This window comes from Hevea brasiliensis, chromosome 5, assembly GCF_030052815.1.
Source record: "Hevea brasiliensis isolate MT/VB/25A 57/8 chromosome 5, ASM3005281v1, whole genome shotgun sequence".
NCBI classification, from domain to species: domain Eukaryota; kingdom Viridiplantae; phylum Streptophyta; class Magnoliopsida; order Malpighiales; family Euphorbiaceae; genus Hevea; species Hevea brasiliensis.
The window spans coordinates 108,593,507-108,610,830 of NC_079497.1; the positions used below are offsets into that span (position 1 = coordinate 108,593,507).

Sequence of the window (17,324 nt, forward strand, 5' to 3'; positions counted from 1 at the left end):
ATATACTATGTTATTGCATGTAGTACAAAAGCCTTGCATGAAAGCTAAAGCTTATTGGTGGCTGGCCTGTAGTTCCATCACACTTGTATGCATTTATCGCCCATGTCCTTTTTTTTTTCGTCTCTCTCCTTTCTCTTCGTCCTCTTTCTCTTTTCTCTCTCTCTCTCTCTCTCTCTCTCTCTCTCTCTCTTCTTTCTGTTTCCAGCTTGAAATTATGCCGACATGGCTCCTAACAAATGGGGTTTGTCTCTGCTTCTGTTTCTGTAAGACTTGAAGCTGCTTCTTCTCTGCTACTGTTACGTGAACTCTGCATCTTCAATCTTCAACTATTTCTTTCAGTTTTCTCTTTTATCTGAATCTTTTAGTTCCTGTTGGTGTTCTTTCTAGGCAAGGTTGGTTTTTTGGTTATCTCTGGTTCATTTATCACTATCTTAATATGTACCCTCATACTCTTGGTTTCTTCCCTTTTTTTGCCCCTCTTGTTTTGTTAGTTCATTTGTCACTATTTCTTTTTTTGGTTTGTGTTAAATGGTTGTTCCAGTTTGGTAATGATCTACTTCTTTTTGCAGATTTTGACATTTGGTTACATCTGTTTTCTTCTTTCTTTTTCCTTTTCGGCCCAAGATTTTATTTTCTACTTCACTTGTTTTTGATTTTGCAATTTAATACGGTTGTCCAAGCTCAGATCAATGAAACTGATTGGGTTCCATTCTGACCTAATCTTGTTTTTAAGATCTTTGGTTATGTAATTTGTTAAGAACAATATTATGTGTTTTTTTCATATCTTCTTGAAGTAGAATATTGCAAAATATAGGTGGAAATTTTGATTGTATTCTGCAAATTGCAGGATTTAATTTGAACTATCAAGATATAGCCTATAAAATCCATTGTTGAGATCATTTTGGTGGGTTTTAATGGCGGTGAAAACTCTGTATTTCAAAGAACATGAAGGAATTGTCCATAATCCAATTGGGCAGCTGTCGTCGGTGCCATCAGTGCCTTGGTGGAGTACTTTTGGATCTCAATCTGTTTATGGCGAATCCTGTGGGCTAGTCAAGGCTTCTTCAATAGAACAATCATCAACTGGTGGAGACCAACTCACTGCCATTAAGCAAGCCAGTCGCTGCACTGAGAAAGGGCTAGATAAAGGGAATACCACTCAATTCACAATCTTTCCAGGTAATCTCCTCCTTTATTGTGCAGAACTTTCTCATATGTCTTTCCCATGGATTGCTTACGTTTTTGCAGTAGATCACAGAAATATAACTTTGAAAAAGTTACACTGTGCATCTTCTTTTGAGTTACTGTTACTCTTCAAAATCTTTAGAGAAGCAAGTTCTCCTGTTATCTGAATAAGAATATTACTGTATTTGAAAGGTCTTGAGTTAAATTCAACTAAGTATATTGTTATGTGGTTTGGTAGATTGGTCCATTGAATTGGATGGAGAATCATCCTACTCGAGGACAAGGAGGCAAAGCAGTTCTGAAAAGGGAAAAATAAGTTTCTGAAATGAGTTCATATACTTTTTATCCCGTCAATAAACATTTACACAAGGGGCTGGTACAAATATGCTTTTCTATGCTCAAGGATTTTTATTTCCCTTATTTGGTACACTATGCTTAGGGATTTGGAGCTTATGGCTCCAAGATTTATAATAGCACAGTTGTCAAATTAGTTACTGTAAATGCTAGTACAAGGAGTAGTTGTCATTAATTTTACTTGTAGGTACATAACAGTAGTGTGTTGGGGTAATGTCGGGGTAAGGAACCTGACACCTAAATTATTTAATTGAGACAACTCTCAAATTATTCGGTGCATTCGTTGTTTGTACAACACGTTCACCATGACATTTGATTACAGTGGGATCCATATAAGATCCACTATAATCAACAGTTACGATAAATCCGTTATATATACAAGGAATATACTTTATAGTCTAATTGAATGGAATGAAAATTGTAACAGTCCATATTGAGAATGAATCCTATAGTAGAAGAGATGATCATAATGCTAACTTTGTGCATTCTGAGCTGTTTGGTGATACCGATTGTTTGCCTTTAAGTTTTACTGTTTAGCTTCAAATTGTTCAAAAATTTTATAATTTTAAAGCTGTAGGTTTCTGTTAGTGATATTATGTCGAAGTCTTTCCTTTTTTTTTAGGGGGGTCCATTAGGAAGCTCATTAAGCTTTTGGCGGGAAGCCCTCCCTCTCCTTAAACACCACCCCACCCACCTAAATCAATTAGAACAACAACTCCCCTTATTTACAAGGAAGTTGTTGACTTTTTGATGTGATCACAGTAGTCCCTCACACTAAAGTGCTTTGGCTTGTGTCACTGAACCACATTGAAGCTTTTCTTTTTCATTTGCTAAGTCAAAATTTTTCCTAAGATACATATGAACATTGTTATTTGATGCTAGAAATATAAGCTAGATATATGCGTTGTCACTGGAATAATTGTTGGTTCATTCTTATCATAAATTTAAAGTACAGGCACCGAGGTAGCTTGATAATAAGATAGTCGTATGCTTGCTGAGAAAGATGGAGAGACTATGATGATTGTAAATTAGATCTATTTGCATTGACAAATACATGGTTCATTGGATGAAAGGAATCATGATGAATGAAAAATTTCATCTCAAGGTCATTTCATCACATGAAAAAGCATAAAGAAGCAAGAAAAAAAATAAGTTTATTGTCCATTTCCATTCCTCCAAAGTTGTGGTGCTTTTGAAAGTTATGGTAGATTTTCTGTCTAGCATAGTCATTGGGACAAACAGAGGCTCTAGTTCTTCTTTGGTAGTCCTAATTTTGTAGAGGAATGGATGAAGTTTTGCCTAAAGAGTGAAACTATTTTTTTCCTTGTATTTCTGCCTTTCCCAATTTGTTCTTGTTCTCAATTTAGCCCCCAACATGAATTTGTTCTTATTTTGTAGCAAGCCACTTCTTGTTGACAGAGGCTTCAATTTATGAGAAGATTTTTATATACCATATATTTTACTATGACTTTATTAACTAGACAGGTCATTTTTCTTTCAGGTGACTGCAAAACTTCAGATGAAGGACAAAAATCTCCTCAGACAGCCATCTCTCTGCAAACAACTTTGCCAGAATATCGTTCTCATATTGACCTGGGATTCGGACAGCCAATGGTACGGCCACTTTTCTCACAATAACAATTTCTCATGTACGTCATTCCTAATTACTAATTAGTTTCTAGCTCTGATGACTGATTGCTGCTTTTTGCTTCTGAAATGACTGCAGATCTGTGCAAAATATCCTCATATGGATCACTGTTATGGAGTATTCTCAACTTATGGACCTCAAATATCAGTAAATGCCCCTTCCTTTCTAGCTCTCTTGCCCTATATGTGAAAATTTATCTTATGCAATTATATTTATATAATCAATAACCTATTATGGCTAGAAATATAACAACTGCAGATAGCTTCTTCTTCTTCTTCTTTAGTACATGGCTCATGGTAACATGTAATCAATAACCTATTATGACTAGAAATGTAACAACTTGAACTCATTCATATATTTTATCATCACAATATAGGGACGAATTATGCTGCCAATGAACATGACAACAGATGATGGACCGATATTTGTAAATCCTAAGCAGTACCATGGAATCATCAGGCGTCGAAAAACCCGTGCAAAGGCTGTACTGCTGGAGAATAAGTCAACAAGAAAACGCAAGGTATGTTCTATCAGGCTATCAACTCAATCTAGTAATTCTGCTAGATTAGAAAATTCCATATCATATGAGGTTTATTTGTGGCCACGCAAATTGGAACTTCTAGGTAACTCCATTTCTCAATCCTTGCTCTTCCCTTCATCTAAGATGCAAATCAGTTCAGTTTTTATTTTATATCAACTTTAACAAACATCAAATGGAAAAAAATGACTAGTTTTAGCCCTCTAGTACATAATCTTCTCTGTTAAATCAACCACCAAACCTGATATGGCCATTTAAATAAGTACCTGGGTTTGATGGTCATTGATCTGATTGGTCAACATACGATAACTTGGGTTGAGTAATTTTTATTTTAGGGTACTTACTATGGTTTTCACAGTTAACATGAGATTCAACTCTCAAGCTTGTCTGAATGTTCAACCAAATTCAACTTCCTAGCTATAACATCATGTACATAATTCTGGGTTATTTCATTTATCAAGTTCAGTGTGTTGTAATTCTGGAAAGATTCTAGTCTTCTTGAAAATGAAGGTCCCCCTCTCCTGAAGTTTTATTTTTCTCCACAGCCTTACATGCACCTTTCACGCCATCTTCATGCAATGCGACGACCAAGGGGAACTGGTGGCCGTTTCTTGAACACACAGACTTCCAAAAATGGAATACATGAAATCGAGGCAAAGAAAGCTACTGGTGGTAAAATATTTCAGCCAACTGGTTCTCAGAGTTCTGAAGTCTTGCAATCTGACAGTGGAACTTTGAATTCATCAAAAGAAGCAAATGGTGGTGGATCAAATCTTTCAGGGTCTGAAGTCACAAGTATGTATACTAGGAGAGATCTCGATCACTGTTCACTCAATCGCCTTACATCGCAAGTACAATCTTTCTCAATCATGATGGATAGTGGGCATAGCATTGTTATGCCCAGTAAGTGGGTTGCAGCAGCAGATAACTGTTGCAACCTGAAAGTTTAGTATCAAGGGCATGGGATTGGGGCTTGGTGCTTGCACTATGTACCAACCCCATCCCTCGATGCATCCAAATGAAAAAGGTCTGTTGTGTTGGCAGGGCTTTGTGTGGAGATTGACTTCCGCCATTTGGGTGCTGGGCAAATCATTCTTGGCTCTTACGCATTAAGGTCATCTCTGTCTTTCCATGCAATCCGTTAACTGGTTGATCAGAGGTGAACATCTTAATGTGGTATTATATTAAAAAAAGAAAAATTTAAGGAAAGAAAAGGACTAGAAAATAAAATGGGTCTATCCCATCTTGTAAGAATGATGTGAAAGTCTGGTTGTGTGTTTGTTATCCTACATTATGTTGAAACATGATGTTTTAGATGTTTAATATCTTCTGTCTGGCTTATCACTTCTCAAAATAATGTATTCTGGAACTGAACTTGTGTTATCACCTCTATTTCTGTAATCACCATGTGTTTGTTATCCCATGGAATTTTATTTGTGTTATCACATACTTCTTGTGTAATCTCCATGTGTTGTCCTATTTATTGAAGGAATACTTCAAGTGCAGAGGACAGTATTAATTGGTGAATTCTTTTTGATTCCTCCTATTGGAACAACAAAAGTTGAAGTAAAGAAACTTTGCAATTTACGTAAGGAAATCATGGATCATTTGGTTATTGCATGTGCAGTGTTGTGATTGATTACTGGGAATGAGCTGAACCCTCTGATTGACTTGCACAAAATGATAAAGAATCTTCTTTCAGCCTTCCCCTCCTCTGAAAGAGTGTTGTTCTATTTGGTTCAGGGTTCAAACGTGTGGAAAGAAATGAATATTCTAGCCTTAAGTTGATAAGTTTTTCTGATCCAACAATATAAACTTAGATAACTGCAGCTGCTTGACGGCATGGTCCCTCTTAGGTGAACCAAAGAAAAGCATCAACAAAAATAACATGTTCATATAAAACTAAGGTGAAAAGGGAGGTAGCTAGTGATATGCTTTTCTTGAAATGCAGCATGAAGAAGTATATAAACGACTCGAGATGTACCCGAAAAACCATGGCAGTTGCATATAAAAGATATAGTAAATTTAATTAGCAAGAGAAACATCAGAAGCAGAGGCTGCTGTGTCATTCTTATCTTGCTGTTTTGCTTCTCAAGGACGCAGTTGTGGTAATGAACAAGCTGGGAAATGAACATCCACTGCCGGTCACATGAAGATGATCTCGGCTATCTATCTGTTGCAGAAGGCTTGGAAAATCCTGGGTAAAGATAATGGAGGCTGTAGATAAGGGTGTACAAAAAAAACTGACAAACTGATCAATTCGGCGAACTAGAATAAATCTAAACTGAAATTAATGATTTTATATATTTAAATATTGATTATAATTTAAAAATAATTATAAATTAAATTTTCGATTTGAGTTTTTGGTAAACAATATATATATATATATATATATGAGAAATACTTAAATAGTTTTATTTTATTTTTTATTTTTATTAAATAATACACTTTAAATTAATATTTTATTTTTCAATTAATGCATGATAATATATATGAAAAAGATTTAATAAGAGTTTGAATTATAAAAACAAAAAAGGCATTAAAATAAGTAAAAATCACTCAAAATAAACCCAACTCGCTTATTGTAAAAATCAAACATATATAGTTTTATAATTTAATTTATTAATTTCAATTTAAATACTATCAAAATCAACTTTCTTAATTTAGTTTGGTAAAATATATCGAAGCCGCTTAAATTGCCCCATGTACACCCCTACTTGTAGATAAGTTATAAGCATTGAAATTGAATATTTCTCATGTTAACGGCTTTGAAATTTGATAATTTGTTGGCCTGTATAATCAAGGCCATCCTCCTCTTTTCCATAAATTTTCATTATAGCTCCAGCTAAACTTGAAATACTAGTAAAAATTTTGACATTTAAACAAGAGAGTCTCTTTTGAAAGGAGATTATTCAATTCACTCAATTTACGTGCATAATTTTTATAATTATATAAAGTTTTTTCTTCATATTTTCAAATGAATTTCATATATTTGTGAATATAAAATAAATTATTTTATGTTTATTGAAGATATGTAATACACATTTTTCATATAAATTTTATAGGCTTAAACTTCAATTACATCTCTATATTTATTAGAGAAGTTTAATTTAGCTTATTTTTAATTTTTTATCTAATTTAATTCAAAATTTTCAATTTAAGCTCAATTTAGATAAAAATAAAAAAATTAATAAATTTAGCTTCTTAATTTTTAGGTTTAAATCAAGAAATTAAGAAATTTAATTTCAAAATTAAGAAATTGAATTTCTTGATTTTTTTATTTAAATCAAGAAATTAAGAAATTTAGTTCATAAATTTTAATTTTTAAATTAAATGGAGTTTAAATTGAAACTTCTAGTTTAATTTGGACAAAAACTTAAAAACAAGTTAAATTAAACTTCTCCCATAAATGTAGAGACTAAATTGAACATTTAACCAAACTTTTATATATTCAAGTGTCCTATTGACATAATTTTCTCTGTTTATATGCATTCATATATTTAAGTGTAGAAAATAATTATTTTTCTTATCGAAATTTGATTTATTATAAATCTAAGAAATAAAATATATAATAAAATTTATTTATTAAATATGAAATATATGTAAATATTTTCTTTAAAGTAAATTATTGCCAAAATATTTAATTTAATCTTTATATTTATTAAAAAAGTTAAATTTATTTTATTTTTAATTTTTTATCCAAAATTTCAATTTAAATTCAATTGAGTCTAAAAATTAAAATTTATAAATTAAATTTTTTATTTTTTAATTTAAATAAAAAATTTAAAAATTTAATTTCTTAATTTTAAAGCTTAATTTTTTATTTTATTTTATTTTTTAATTAAATTAAATAAAAAATTTTAAATTAAATTAAATAAAAAAATTAAAAATAAACTAAATTAAACTTTCAACATTTAATGATTTTAATTTCTCTCCGTTTGTAGCCCAACCCAAGCCAGTGGTTCGTCAGTTGTTACTTCACAAACCCAACCAGAAACTCTTACACCTGCACCAATTAAGAACCTTATCCACCACTCATTTCCTCTCTTAACATTTCCTTCTCTATTTTTTTTTTTTCCAACCCACAATATCTTTCCGGCAGAAATGTCAGCTCTTTCCATGGCAACCTCCACTGTTTCTTCTTCTTCACTTCACACCAAGATCTCCAGCCTCTCGTTCACTTCTTCTCCACTTCCACTCCCTACCCACTACTTATCAAAGCCCTTTAAACCCTTAAAACTCTTCAAACTCAACATCCATTTCCGCAATCCTCTTTCTCTCCTCTTCCCCCATCATTTTCACCCTGCTTTCGCCTCCTTTGAAAGCTTTGAAGTAGCCCAAGATGATAACGTAACGGCTCAAGATGACCCACAATCTGAAACTGAAGCCTATCAAGAAGAAGAAGAAGAAGAAGAAGAAGAGGATGATGAACTGAAACCCACAGAATCAAACGAAGAAGGGAGGCTTTATGTAGGCAATTTACCCTATTCTATGACTTCTTCACAATTGACCGAGGTTTTCCAGGAGGCTGGTCGTATCGTGAATGTCGAGGTTTGAGATTTTGTCATTTTAAGATTTTTTATTGTTCAATTGCAGATGTTTTACTGATTGTTTCCTTTTTTTTTTTTAAATATTTTCTTCTTTTTGCTGGATTTGTTGTATAGATTATTTATGATCGTGTCACAGATAGGAGCAGAGGTTTTGGCTTTGTTACAATGGCAAGTGGTGAAGAAGCTAAAGAAGCGATTCGGATGTTCAATGGATCAGTAAGTGCCACTCTTTTGTTCACTCGTAAGTTTCTGTTTTTTGCAGATGGTTCTTACATTTGTCTAATATCAAAATCAATCATATGTTCATTGCTCTCTGATTGAATCTTAATGTAATTGTCGCATGGTTCCAAGATATATTTTAGCATATTATGCTGGTTGGATAATCAGCTAATACTAACAATGAAGTCTGGGAAACTTTACACTAATAGAAGACTGATCATATATATATATATATATATATATATATTGCTCACTAGATTTTTCACTAGCTAGTAATAATAATAATATTACTGCTCTATTTGGTGAGAAATATCTGAACTGTAATTTTTCATGCTTTTGTATCATTGCCATAAAGTTACTTTGTGGAAGTGTTCTCCTGATGTGGGCAGTTGAGCATAACTCAGCTTCGTAGATCCTTAATCCAGCTAGAGGCTTGAATGTGTGTGCAAGTGCATGGACTCCAATTTTTAGTAGAAACCAAAACTATAGTTATATTTTGAATGCCGTTAATTGAGCACTATATGCTAAGATGAAAATGGCAATATTGTACTGATGTTGATGATCAACAGCAAATTGGAGGCAGAACTGTGAGGGTGAACTTCCCAGAAGTGCCAAAGGGAGGTGAGAGGGAAGTAATGGCACCAAGGATTCGGAGCGCCTACAAGGGCTTTATAGATACTCCACACAAGATCTATGCAGGAAACCTTGGTTGGGGCCTCACATCTCAAGGTCTTAGAGATGCTTTTGCCAACCAACCAGGCTTATTAAGTGCCAAAGTCATCTATGAGAGGGACACAGGAAGATCTCGAGGTTTTGGATTTGTCTCTTTTGAGTCTGCTGAAAATGCAGAAGCTGCTCTAAATGCCATGAATGGAGTGGTAAGACAGAGTTGGCTATTGATTTTGCATATGTGAATTATTTTGCTTCTTTGTCAGTTTTTCTGATCATCTATTTGTTATTTCACAACCAGGAAGTGGAAGGGCGGCCTTTGAGATTGAATTTGGCTGCAGAAAGAGCACGTTCTACTCCAACTTCAGAAGCAAATAAAGAAGATAATCTTGAGAGCAGCGAATTGCTTTCTAGCATTGGCTCCTGAGTGAAACATTATTTAGGCTTAATGAGTGCTTAAATATGCAGTAAATGGAGCATCAGAGGAGCAGTACGAGAAAATATAGCATAGTACTTCCAGGTCTTGATCCTTATGGTTCTTTTTGTCTTTCACTGCTCCCCTGCCCTTTAAAAAGGATTCGTGCAAGTAAGTTGGCAACAATGTTAATTAAAAGCAGCCCTCGTGCATTTTTGAGTTATGTAGCCCTAGACTGTGCAATATTTTGCATTGTGCTATAACCTTTTAGCAATTTTAGAATAATCCGTTGATGGAAATGCTTCAGCAACGCTTATGATGCATGATACTGGTGTTTTCAAGATTTAACTCGAAGTGAAACTCCATTGTGGTAGACTGAATGTACAATGTTCGCACGCATCTTAATACATTAACTGCTCTTCCATCGTACTTCCTAAACTAATCTTGCTAGAAGGATGGATGGGGCGACATTCTTTTGTAAAGTGTTGATTGCAATGGAGTTTTCAATGTCAAATGTCAAGAACTAGGTTTGATGCAATGTCTATCTTGGCCTTTTTCTTCAGTATAATTCACACGCACAACTCTATGTTTAAACCAAAGTTACTGATTTATTAAGTCACTTTAATTAGTTTCCACAGTTACCTTTCCGTGTTGGATCCATATGCTACTTGGGGTTAACCAGTCAAGGGATCATGAGAATGATTCAAATTTATCATTCAAAGCAAAGCACAAAGTGAGATTCAATCTATGCTGTCAGTTGTACAAGTGAATTTATGGAATTCAGGGATCTGAGAAAAAAAAATTGGAAAACTCCTCTGGAGTCTGGGGCAGTTACACAATCAACCTCATGGTGAGATTAACCAACTTTGATAAGCCTAAATCCCCCAGTTTCATTACAACACCAAAATCCTTGAATGATGACGCATCAGTCATGGTTTCAATTTCCACACATTAAGAAAGGGGTTAAGGATCTCGCCCTCCAGTAAGAAAATTTTCTTTAACAATCACAAGAACTTCACTGTGAATTATGACGACCAGCAAGAATAGCATCTGCAGCAGTATCCAAGTCATGGGGAAAGAAAACCCTGCATTACGTAGAAAAACATTTAAGCTAAAATGAAACTGGCTCTTGGTTTATGCTCTTCTCAGAGGCTTTCTTGCCATAGCTACAACCAAGATATCACATCTTATTCAATATTCCAAGAGAAGAAAATCATGAAACAGCCAAGATAAAGAAAATGGAATAGTATCCATCCTAAGGAGATATTTTGCTTAAGAATCCTTTGCTGTATGCATAAATTAGCAATTGACGAATCTGGATAACTCTGTAAAAGTTCTTACCTACAGGTGTTATGATAAATGGTCTTGCTCATTTGATCTATGTCACTGACACCTTTACAGCCAGCCACAACCTCAAGAACTTGCCTGAGAACAACAGCCACATTGTTACAGGAAACAGAGAAGGAGAGTTAACACCTGAACAAATGCATAAATGGCTGAATGTTTTACCATCACTCTCTGTAAAAGTTTACCACCTTATGGCGGCACTTATGAAAAAGGCATGATAAACTTCCCCAACCAAAAGAAGAATGCTTCCTCAATCTCTAGGTGTGACAGATTAGATGGGTGTTTAATGGATACTAGTATTTTGCTGGAAGGCATAGCTGTCCCAACTCCCAACATAAACTAACATACATAAACACGGAAACAGATAACAATCTAAGGCCAATATTTTTTGAAGGGCAAGCTTTACATTGAAAAAGAAAGCACGGCAATACCCAAATATCATTCTTAAAATATTAGCAGTAATTTTGAAGTTAGGCCCATTATAATTGTGATAGAAATGTCTAATGCTAAATTGTAAGTCTCCATCCAAAGACATTCTCCAACATGCATAGTTTCCTTTGCAAAAATTAATATAACAAGACATACATATTCATCTTCAAAATTAAAATAAAGTGCAGGAACAAAATGTTATAAGGAGTAATTAGACAAAATTTCCTCACCGAACCAAACAAGGCTCATTCCGGCCTTTGACAATGCAGTTCTGATCATACTTCTCTTTCTTCTTAGAGGGACACAAAGATTTTACGAAATTAATCCCTGCATGAGTATTTTTGATTTCACAATATGGAGAATCTGTCTCAATCATCATTCTCTCAACAGGAATACCCTTCACGACATCAAGGTTCTCAATTGTCTTCAATGAGCAACCATTTAGACCTGTTTGCTAAAACCTCAGTAAAGAACTATAAGCATATCCAAAGATATATCCAGAGATAACTTGAAAGAAAAAAAGGTGGTTTTTTTAACCTATGTACATATTATTGAATGAGAGAATTTTATCACAATCTTCTGCACTGCCAGTAAACGAATGAGTGACCCCAGCACTGAATCTGTAAAATTAGAAGGATCCACATATATTAACCTGGATATATAGTCACAGCCAGACTACTATGCATAGGTGAAATTTTTTTTTAAGTTTGACCAAAATTTTCTCTGGAATTAAAGAAGAATCGAAGACATAGATAGACAGATATATAGATTGATAGATCATTACATCATTTCTGAAAGATCATTATATCATCTACCACTTACCTTGGGGGCATTTTCTTGGGACATGAAATGGTTTGCCCTATATTGCATTCAAGGTGAACCATTAACGCACAATTTGGTGGCAACTAATTTTCTTTCCTTCTCATAGAAAATGATAATAATGGTCTAGAACTAAATATATGATCAATTCACATAAGACTACAAGCCAACACAGAGACAATGATAGGAAGGCAAAATTATTGCAAAGCAAGATTTAGCAGAGTTTGGCAAGCTCACTTATCCCTGTTGCGCTCCACAATCTCACAGAAATCATCAGCAGCTGCACGCATATGTAGAAACATAGGCAGCTTTGTGGCGTGTGCTAATTCAAACTGCTTCTCAAAATACCTATACACATGGATAACAATTGCAAGCAGGAAATCACTTGATTAGATGAAACAAGCAACAAAGTGACAAGAAACAGATGGAGTCCCCCAGAAGCATTTCCCTCAGCAATGACTTACTTTTTCTGAATCTCTGCTGGACAAAAGTGAAGCCTATCATAATCCAATCCACACTCACCAATGGCCACCACCTTACGTTCAACATCCGATTGCAAAGAACATCATAAAGAATAACGTAAAAGTAGACTGGACTTATAATACTTTTCTAAGCATAAGAAAAATCCAGAATAACAATTAACCCAGAATATTAGCATGGATCTCATGGTTAAACATGTATTGAAATATGGAACATCTCAACCATAAAAGAAACAGATTTAAAATCCAAGAACGCAACGTGATGCAGTCAAGAAAAACAAAATTTAGAAATTATTTTGATTTGATTTTTCATTATAAAATTAAGATCTTTAATTCAGATTTTTAGTACAATTATGAAGTTTAGGGTTTTATTTGGGAATTCTATTATTATTAGGAATATTTAACAAGTTATAGTACATTTAGAATTTTACTAGTATTGACTTGGTGTTTTCCTATTTTGGAATTCATAATCCTAGTAGTAATAGGATTAGTTATTAGTCTATAAATACCTATGTAATCTAAGTATTTTCCTATAGACCATTATTATTCACAATCAAGAATTAATCAAAATTTAGAGAGTTCTGATCTTTTCCCTTTGATTATTTTATTGGATCTACATCACAAGGACATAACACTTTCCAGAAACATGCATTACTTGAATTTGTCTCCACAAACAAAGGGGCTAAATTTCACCCACTGTCCTTCAACTTTGAGTGTTATTTCAGTAATATTCTTCAACTTCAATTTGTATCACAAAAATCCTCTAACTTTAATTTAATATAATCCAAAATCCCTCAGACCATTTTTTGATGAAATCTCCGGCTAAAAGCTTAGGTGGATACGCCACGTTGGCAGTTTACAATAAAAATAACAGTCTCTTTCTTACTCTTTGTCACCTCCTTCCTCCCTCTCCCTCTGTCTCCATCTGATCATCTCCTTCCTCCCTCCCTCTCTCCATCTGATGAACCGAAATCAACAATGAAACAAAACCACAATCCACAAACCAGTTCATCAAAACACTTAAAAACCTCAACTTAAAATTCATTAACGGTTTAAAAAATCTCTATGTTTCCTATTGTCGTTCGTTTGTCTGTCCATATGAAGAAACAATTTTCTACCTACATATATATTTCTTTTTTTCAAATAATTTTTTCTTTCTCTAACTCTATTTTCAGTTCTTTCATTCGTCTTCAGCAAAAAGCAGCTCATTTCAAGGACGAATCTAATAGTCAAATCAAATTTCCATTTCTAATCTGAAACGAATTTAAATCAACGAATTCATGAATTTTTATGGGTAAGTTTCAAAAATCTCCTTTTTCTCTCATAGTCAGTATAATTAATCTGAATTCTTTCTCAACACATCTCTTATTCTCCTCCTCTTGCTACTACCGTGGTTGTTGCACCTTCTATTGCTCCTCCCCCTCCCTTCTTGCCTAATAACCCAAATCCAAACATCCTCACCAATCAAAACTAGTAGCAACAATAACCTCTTCCCTCCACCAATCTAACCATGCCTTTCTCTTCCCCATCTTCTTTATCGACTATATCCAACTTCAGTGCTCCCATCCCTTTTACTCTGCCTGTCAGTTTGGCATCTCCAACTCATCAATAGCAGCAACCAAACCCAATGCCCGTGATGATGCTCAGTTACAAGCTCTTGATTGGCAACCATGCATGTGGTTAGAAGGGATTCTCGTGGGTATGGCTTTGTGCTAACCTTGGGGAGATGAAGATATTGAGCCGTCTCAACACTTGAGAGAGAAACGTGAAGTGGTATGGTCGAAGGAAGAGAATGGTATTTTTGCACATGATTTTATGGTTTTTCTTGTTTCTGGGTTTGTTTATGAGTTTGATGATGAATGGAGAGCAAGAGTGGGGGTGGGTCTGCTCGTCAAGGGTTTGATGTGTGGACCTGAATAGGGTGGGAGAGAGGTATGGGAGAGAGAGCAAGAGAGAGCTTCCCTGACCACAGAGAAAAGAGAGGGGAAAAAGAGAGAAAGAAATTTTTTATTGTTAAAAGGTCACGTGGCAGATAGAGAAAATTTTGTGTTATTTTTATTCCACCTATGCTTGTCCACCAAAGCTTTTGGCCGGAGATTCTATCGGAAAGTGGCTTGAGAGACTTTTGGTTGTGTTAAATTAAAGTTAGAGGATTTTTCTGATACAAATTAAAGTTGAGAGACATTACTGAAATAACCCCTAAGGTTGAAGGGCGATGAGTGAAATTTAGCCCAAACAAAGGTTAGCATTTTGGAACATGGATTTTTTTGGGGGGAATGTGCCATGATATTTTTGTCAAACATACATATGTATATGTAAATTAATAACAATAAAAGTGGCATGTCAGAAAACTACCAACAACTAAATTTCAAATGATGAAAAGCACAAAACTTTTAAGATGTAAGATACATATATCATACACACAATGACACAATGATGTTTACAATGGTTTGCCCTTACAAAGAGACCAATCAATTATACCTTCCCTTTCTGAATTCCCTCTTGGGCCAATGACAGAAGAGCCTGAAAATGCTGTTCTGGATCTGCACTTTCTTCAAACTCCTGAATATATAGAAAAAAAAGTTCAAAAAACTCCCCAACCAAACTGCACAACATGTAGATATATCTATATTATAATGTGCCAAAAGTCAACAAAGTAACAAACTTTCAAGGAACAACAATCAACCTTGCACCTTGTAGGGTGGACCCCAACTGTACAAAAGAGCCTTCCTGTAACAAACAAGAAACATCAAAATTTCGAATTAATAAAAAGCCCTGTCTGTAAAAACATATCTACAAATCCCTTCAAAGAGAACAAGAGAATACAGAACATATAGATAACAAAGTAACAATGGCCAAACCATCAGTCGCTGCAATGGCCAGAGCTGCTTTCGATTCCTCAAGGGACCCACCAGTCACCTGTGACAAAAAATGCAACTGTAGTTTTAAGGACACTACATAATTTTAACAAAAATAAATAACAAATTATTCTATTGTGAAATAGGTGCTGTAATAAACTTCGTTTTTCTTTTCCAACTGTTTTATCTTTCTGAGTCCTAAAATTTTGTAACTTATTGATGTTTCATGCTTTGAAAACTACGAAATCAGGATAACAATACATAGCATATTGGCATTAAATTGCACTGTCTAGTGAAACCTATTGGATATCTAAGAAGTCGACCTCCCTTGGGCAATCAGTAGAAAATAGCCTCCGCATAAGAGGGTATATCTCTCAATAAGCATACAGTGAACAAAGAATGAAAATCGATTCACAAGCTAAGAAATGTGCAGAGGGTATGAAAAGAGATTTACAATTATTCTATCAACACCAGCGCTCCAAGCCCGGCTTAGCACCGTAGCTACATCAGCTACATGGTGTTGCTTGCCATTGTAGATTCCTCTGAACATTCCATCTGCACAAATTGAATAAACAGTTCTCAATTTGAGAATAGAAAGTAAACAGGGTGGAATAAGAAGAGATTTTACTTATGCGTTCGATGAAATGTCTGACAGACCTGTGAAATTAACCGCTATATCTGCTTTGAGCGCGGATAAAACAAAGAGAACGTATAATTGTTAGCCACACAAGTTCTTGGAAATTAGACTCAGAGGGAAAAAGAGTAAAGATAGATTTTTGCAGTTGAAGTCACACTTGCCTATCATTCGTATTGACCCCATCGCAGAGAGAAACAGAGAATCGCAGTCTTTTGGGCCGTGATCCTTTTTCTCTGTTATCTGTAAACAGCACAACGAGAGAAAGGCCAACAGAAAAATTGAATAACCACAGAAATTCCATGGAATTAATGGAATCGACCAATTTTATAAGATTTTCATTTTTATAAACCTGTTGAATTAAAACGCATAAAAAATGTATATAATATTATGGAAAATTTATTTTTTAGTCCTTGATTTTGCTATAATTAACACTTGAATTTCTCAATTTTCAAAAATAGTTAGATTTAGTACTTAATGTTTAATTCGCGGATTGTCATCCATTTTAAAGCTAATTTACCGTTAAGTTAATAGTAAATGACCGAAATACCCTTAATAAGATTGATGTTCACCCTTGAAAAGATTGATTCACTGCCAGTCCCTCAATTAGGGTTGTGCTGAGTTCTTTATCAAACGAAACTTATTTTAATGGAGTTTTAATTTTTTATTAAGAATTAAGTTAAAATCGTATTAAAATTATGCTGAAAATCGGATTTACATTTAATGTTATATTTTATTTTTTTTAATTTTTTTAATAATTTTAATTATAAATATATTAAATTACTTTATAATTTTTAATTATAAGTATATTATATTATATACATATATGATCAATTTAAAATTGTATTATATCTTATAATTAAATGTTATATAATTAATAAATAGTTAAAAGATATATTATATAATATATTTATATTATTATATTATATAATATATTTAATATTAAATTATATATGTATCTTATAGTTAATAATTATATAATTTAAAAATAATTAAAAGATATATTATATATTAATAACTTATTTCAAAACTTAAATGCCATAAATTTATATAAAAAAGATTATATAAAATTATTTTAAAAATTTAACTAGAATTACAATTAAAAAATTGAGAATCATATTGAAACAGAATCAAAATAATAAAAAGTAGATTATATTAAAATTTTAATTTAATTTCAATT

At 33.6% G+C, this 17,324-nt stretch overlaps 3 protein-coding genes across 5 annotated transcripts; 2 read left to right on the plus strand and 1 right to left on the minus strand.

The window, feature by feature from the left end:
• The first annotated feature begins 86 nt into the window (after positions 1-86).
• LOC110670690 (nuclear transcription factor Y subunit A-10) lies at positions 87-5,167 on the plus strand. 3 transcript variants are annotated; one of them, XM_058147357.1, is made up of 6 exons: positions 87-392; positions 848-1,179; positions 3,041-3,153; positions 3,266-3,334; positions 3,564-3,707; positions 4,271-5,167. In XM_058147357.1, exons 2-6 carry the CDS (start codon positions 915-917, stop codon positions 4,673-4,675), a joined length of 996 nt encoding a protein of 331 aa, XP_058003340.1. In that variant the 5' UTR covers positions 87-392; positions 848-914; the 3' UTR covers positions 4,676-5,167. The 3 variants fall into 3 exon arrangements, with proteins under 3 accessions (XP_058003340.1, XP_058003341.1, XP_058003342.1); XM_058147358.1 differs by having other exon boundaries at positions 110-295; XM_058147359.1 differs by having other exon boundaries at positions 113-263.
• Positions 5,168-7,717: 2,550 nt separating this feature from the next.
• LOC110666072 (33 kDa ribonucleoprotein, chloroplastic) lies at positions 7,718-9,877 on the plus strand. The gene is made up of 4 exons (XM_021826449.2): positions 7,718-8,276; positions 8,390-8,491; positions 9,064-9,372; positions 9,465-9,877. Exons 1-4 carry the CDS (start codon positions 7,830-7,832, stop codon positions 9,588-9,590), a joined length of 984 nt encoding a protein of 327 aa, XP_021682141.2. The 5' UTR covers positions 7,718-7,829; the 3' UTR covers positions 9,591-9,877.
• Positions 9,878-10,268: 391 nt separating this feature from the next.
• On the minus strand, positions 10,269-16,784 carry LOC110666073 (uncharacterized). Its single transcript, XM_021826450.2, has 12 exons — positions 16,309-16,784; positions 16,168-16,188; positions 15,965-16,065; positions 15,514-15,571; positions 15,339-15,382; positions 15,134-15,214; positions 12,638-12,708; positions 12,411-12,521; positions 11,892-11,974; positions 11,585-11,801; positions 10,920-11,003; positions 10,269-10,663 (listed from the first exon to the last, which is right to left on the minus strand). Exons 1-12 carry the CDS (start codon positions 16,328-16,330, stop codon positions 10,594-10,596), a joined length of 963 nt encoding a protein of 320 aa, XP_021682142.1. The 5' UTR covers positions 16,331-16,784; the 3' UTR covers positions 10,269-10,593.
• Positions 16,785-17,324: the final 540 nt, after the last annotated feature.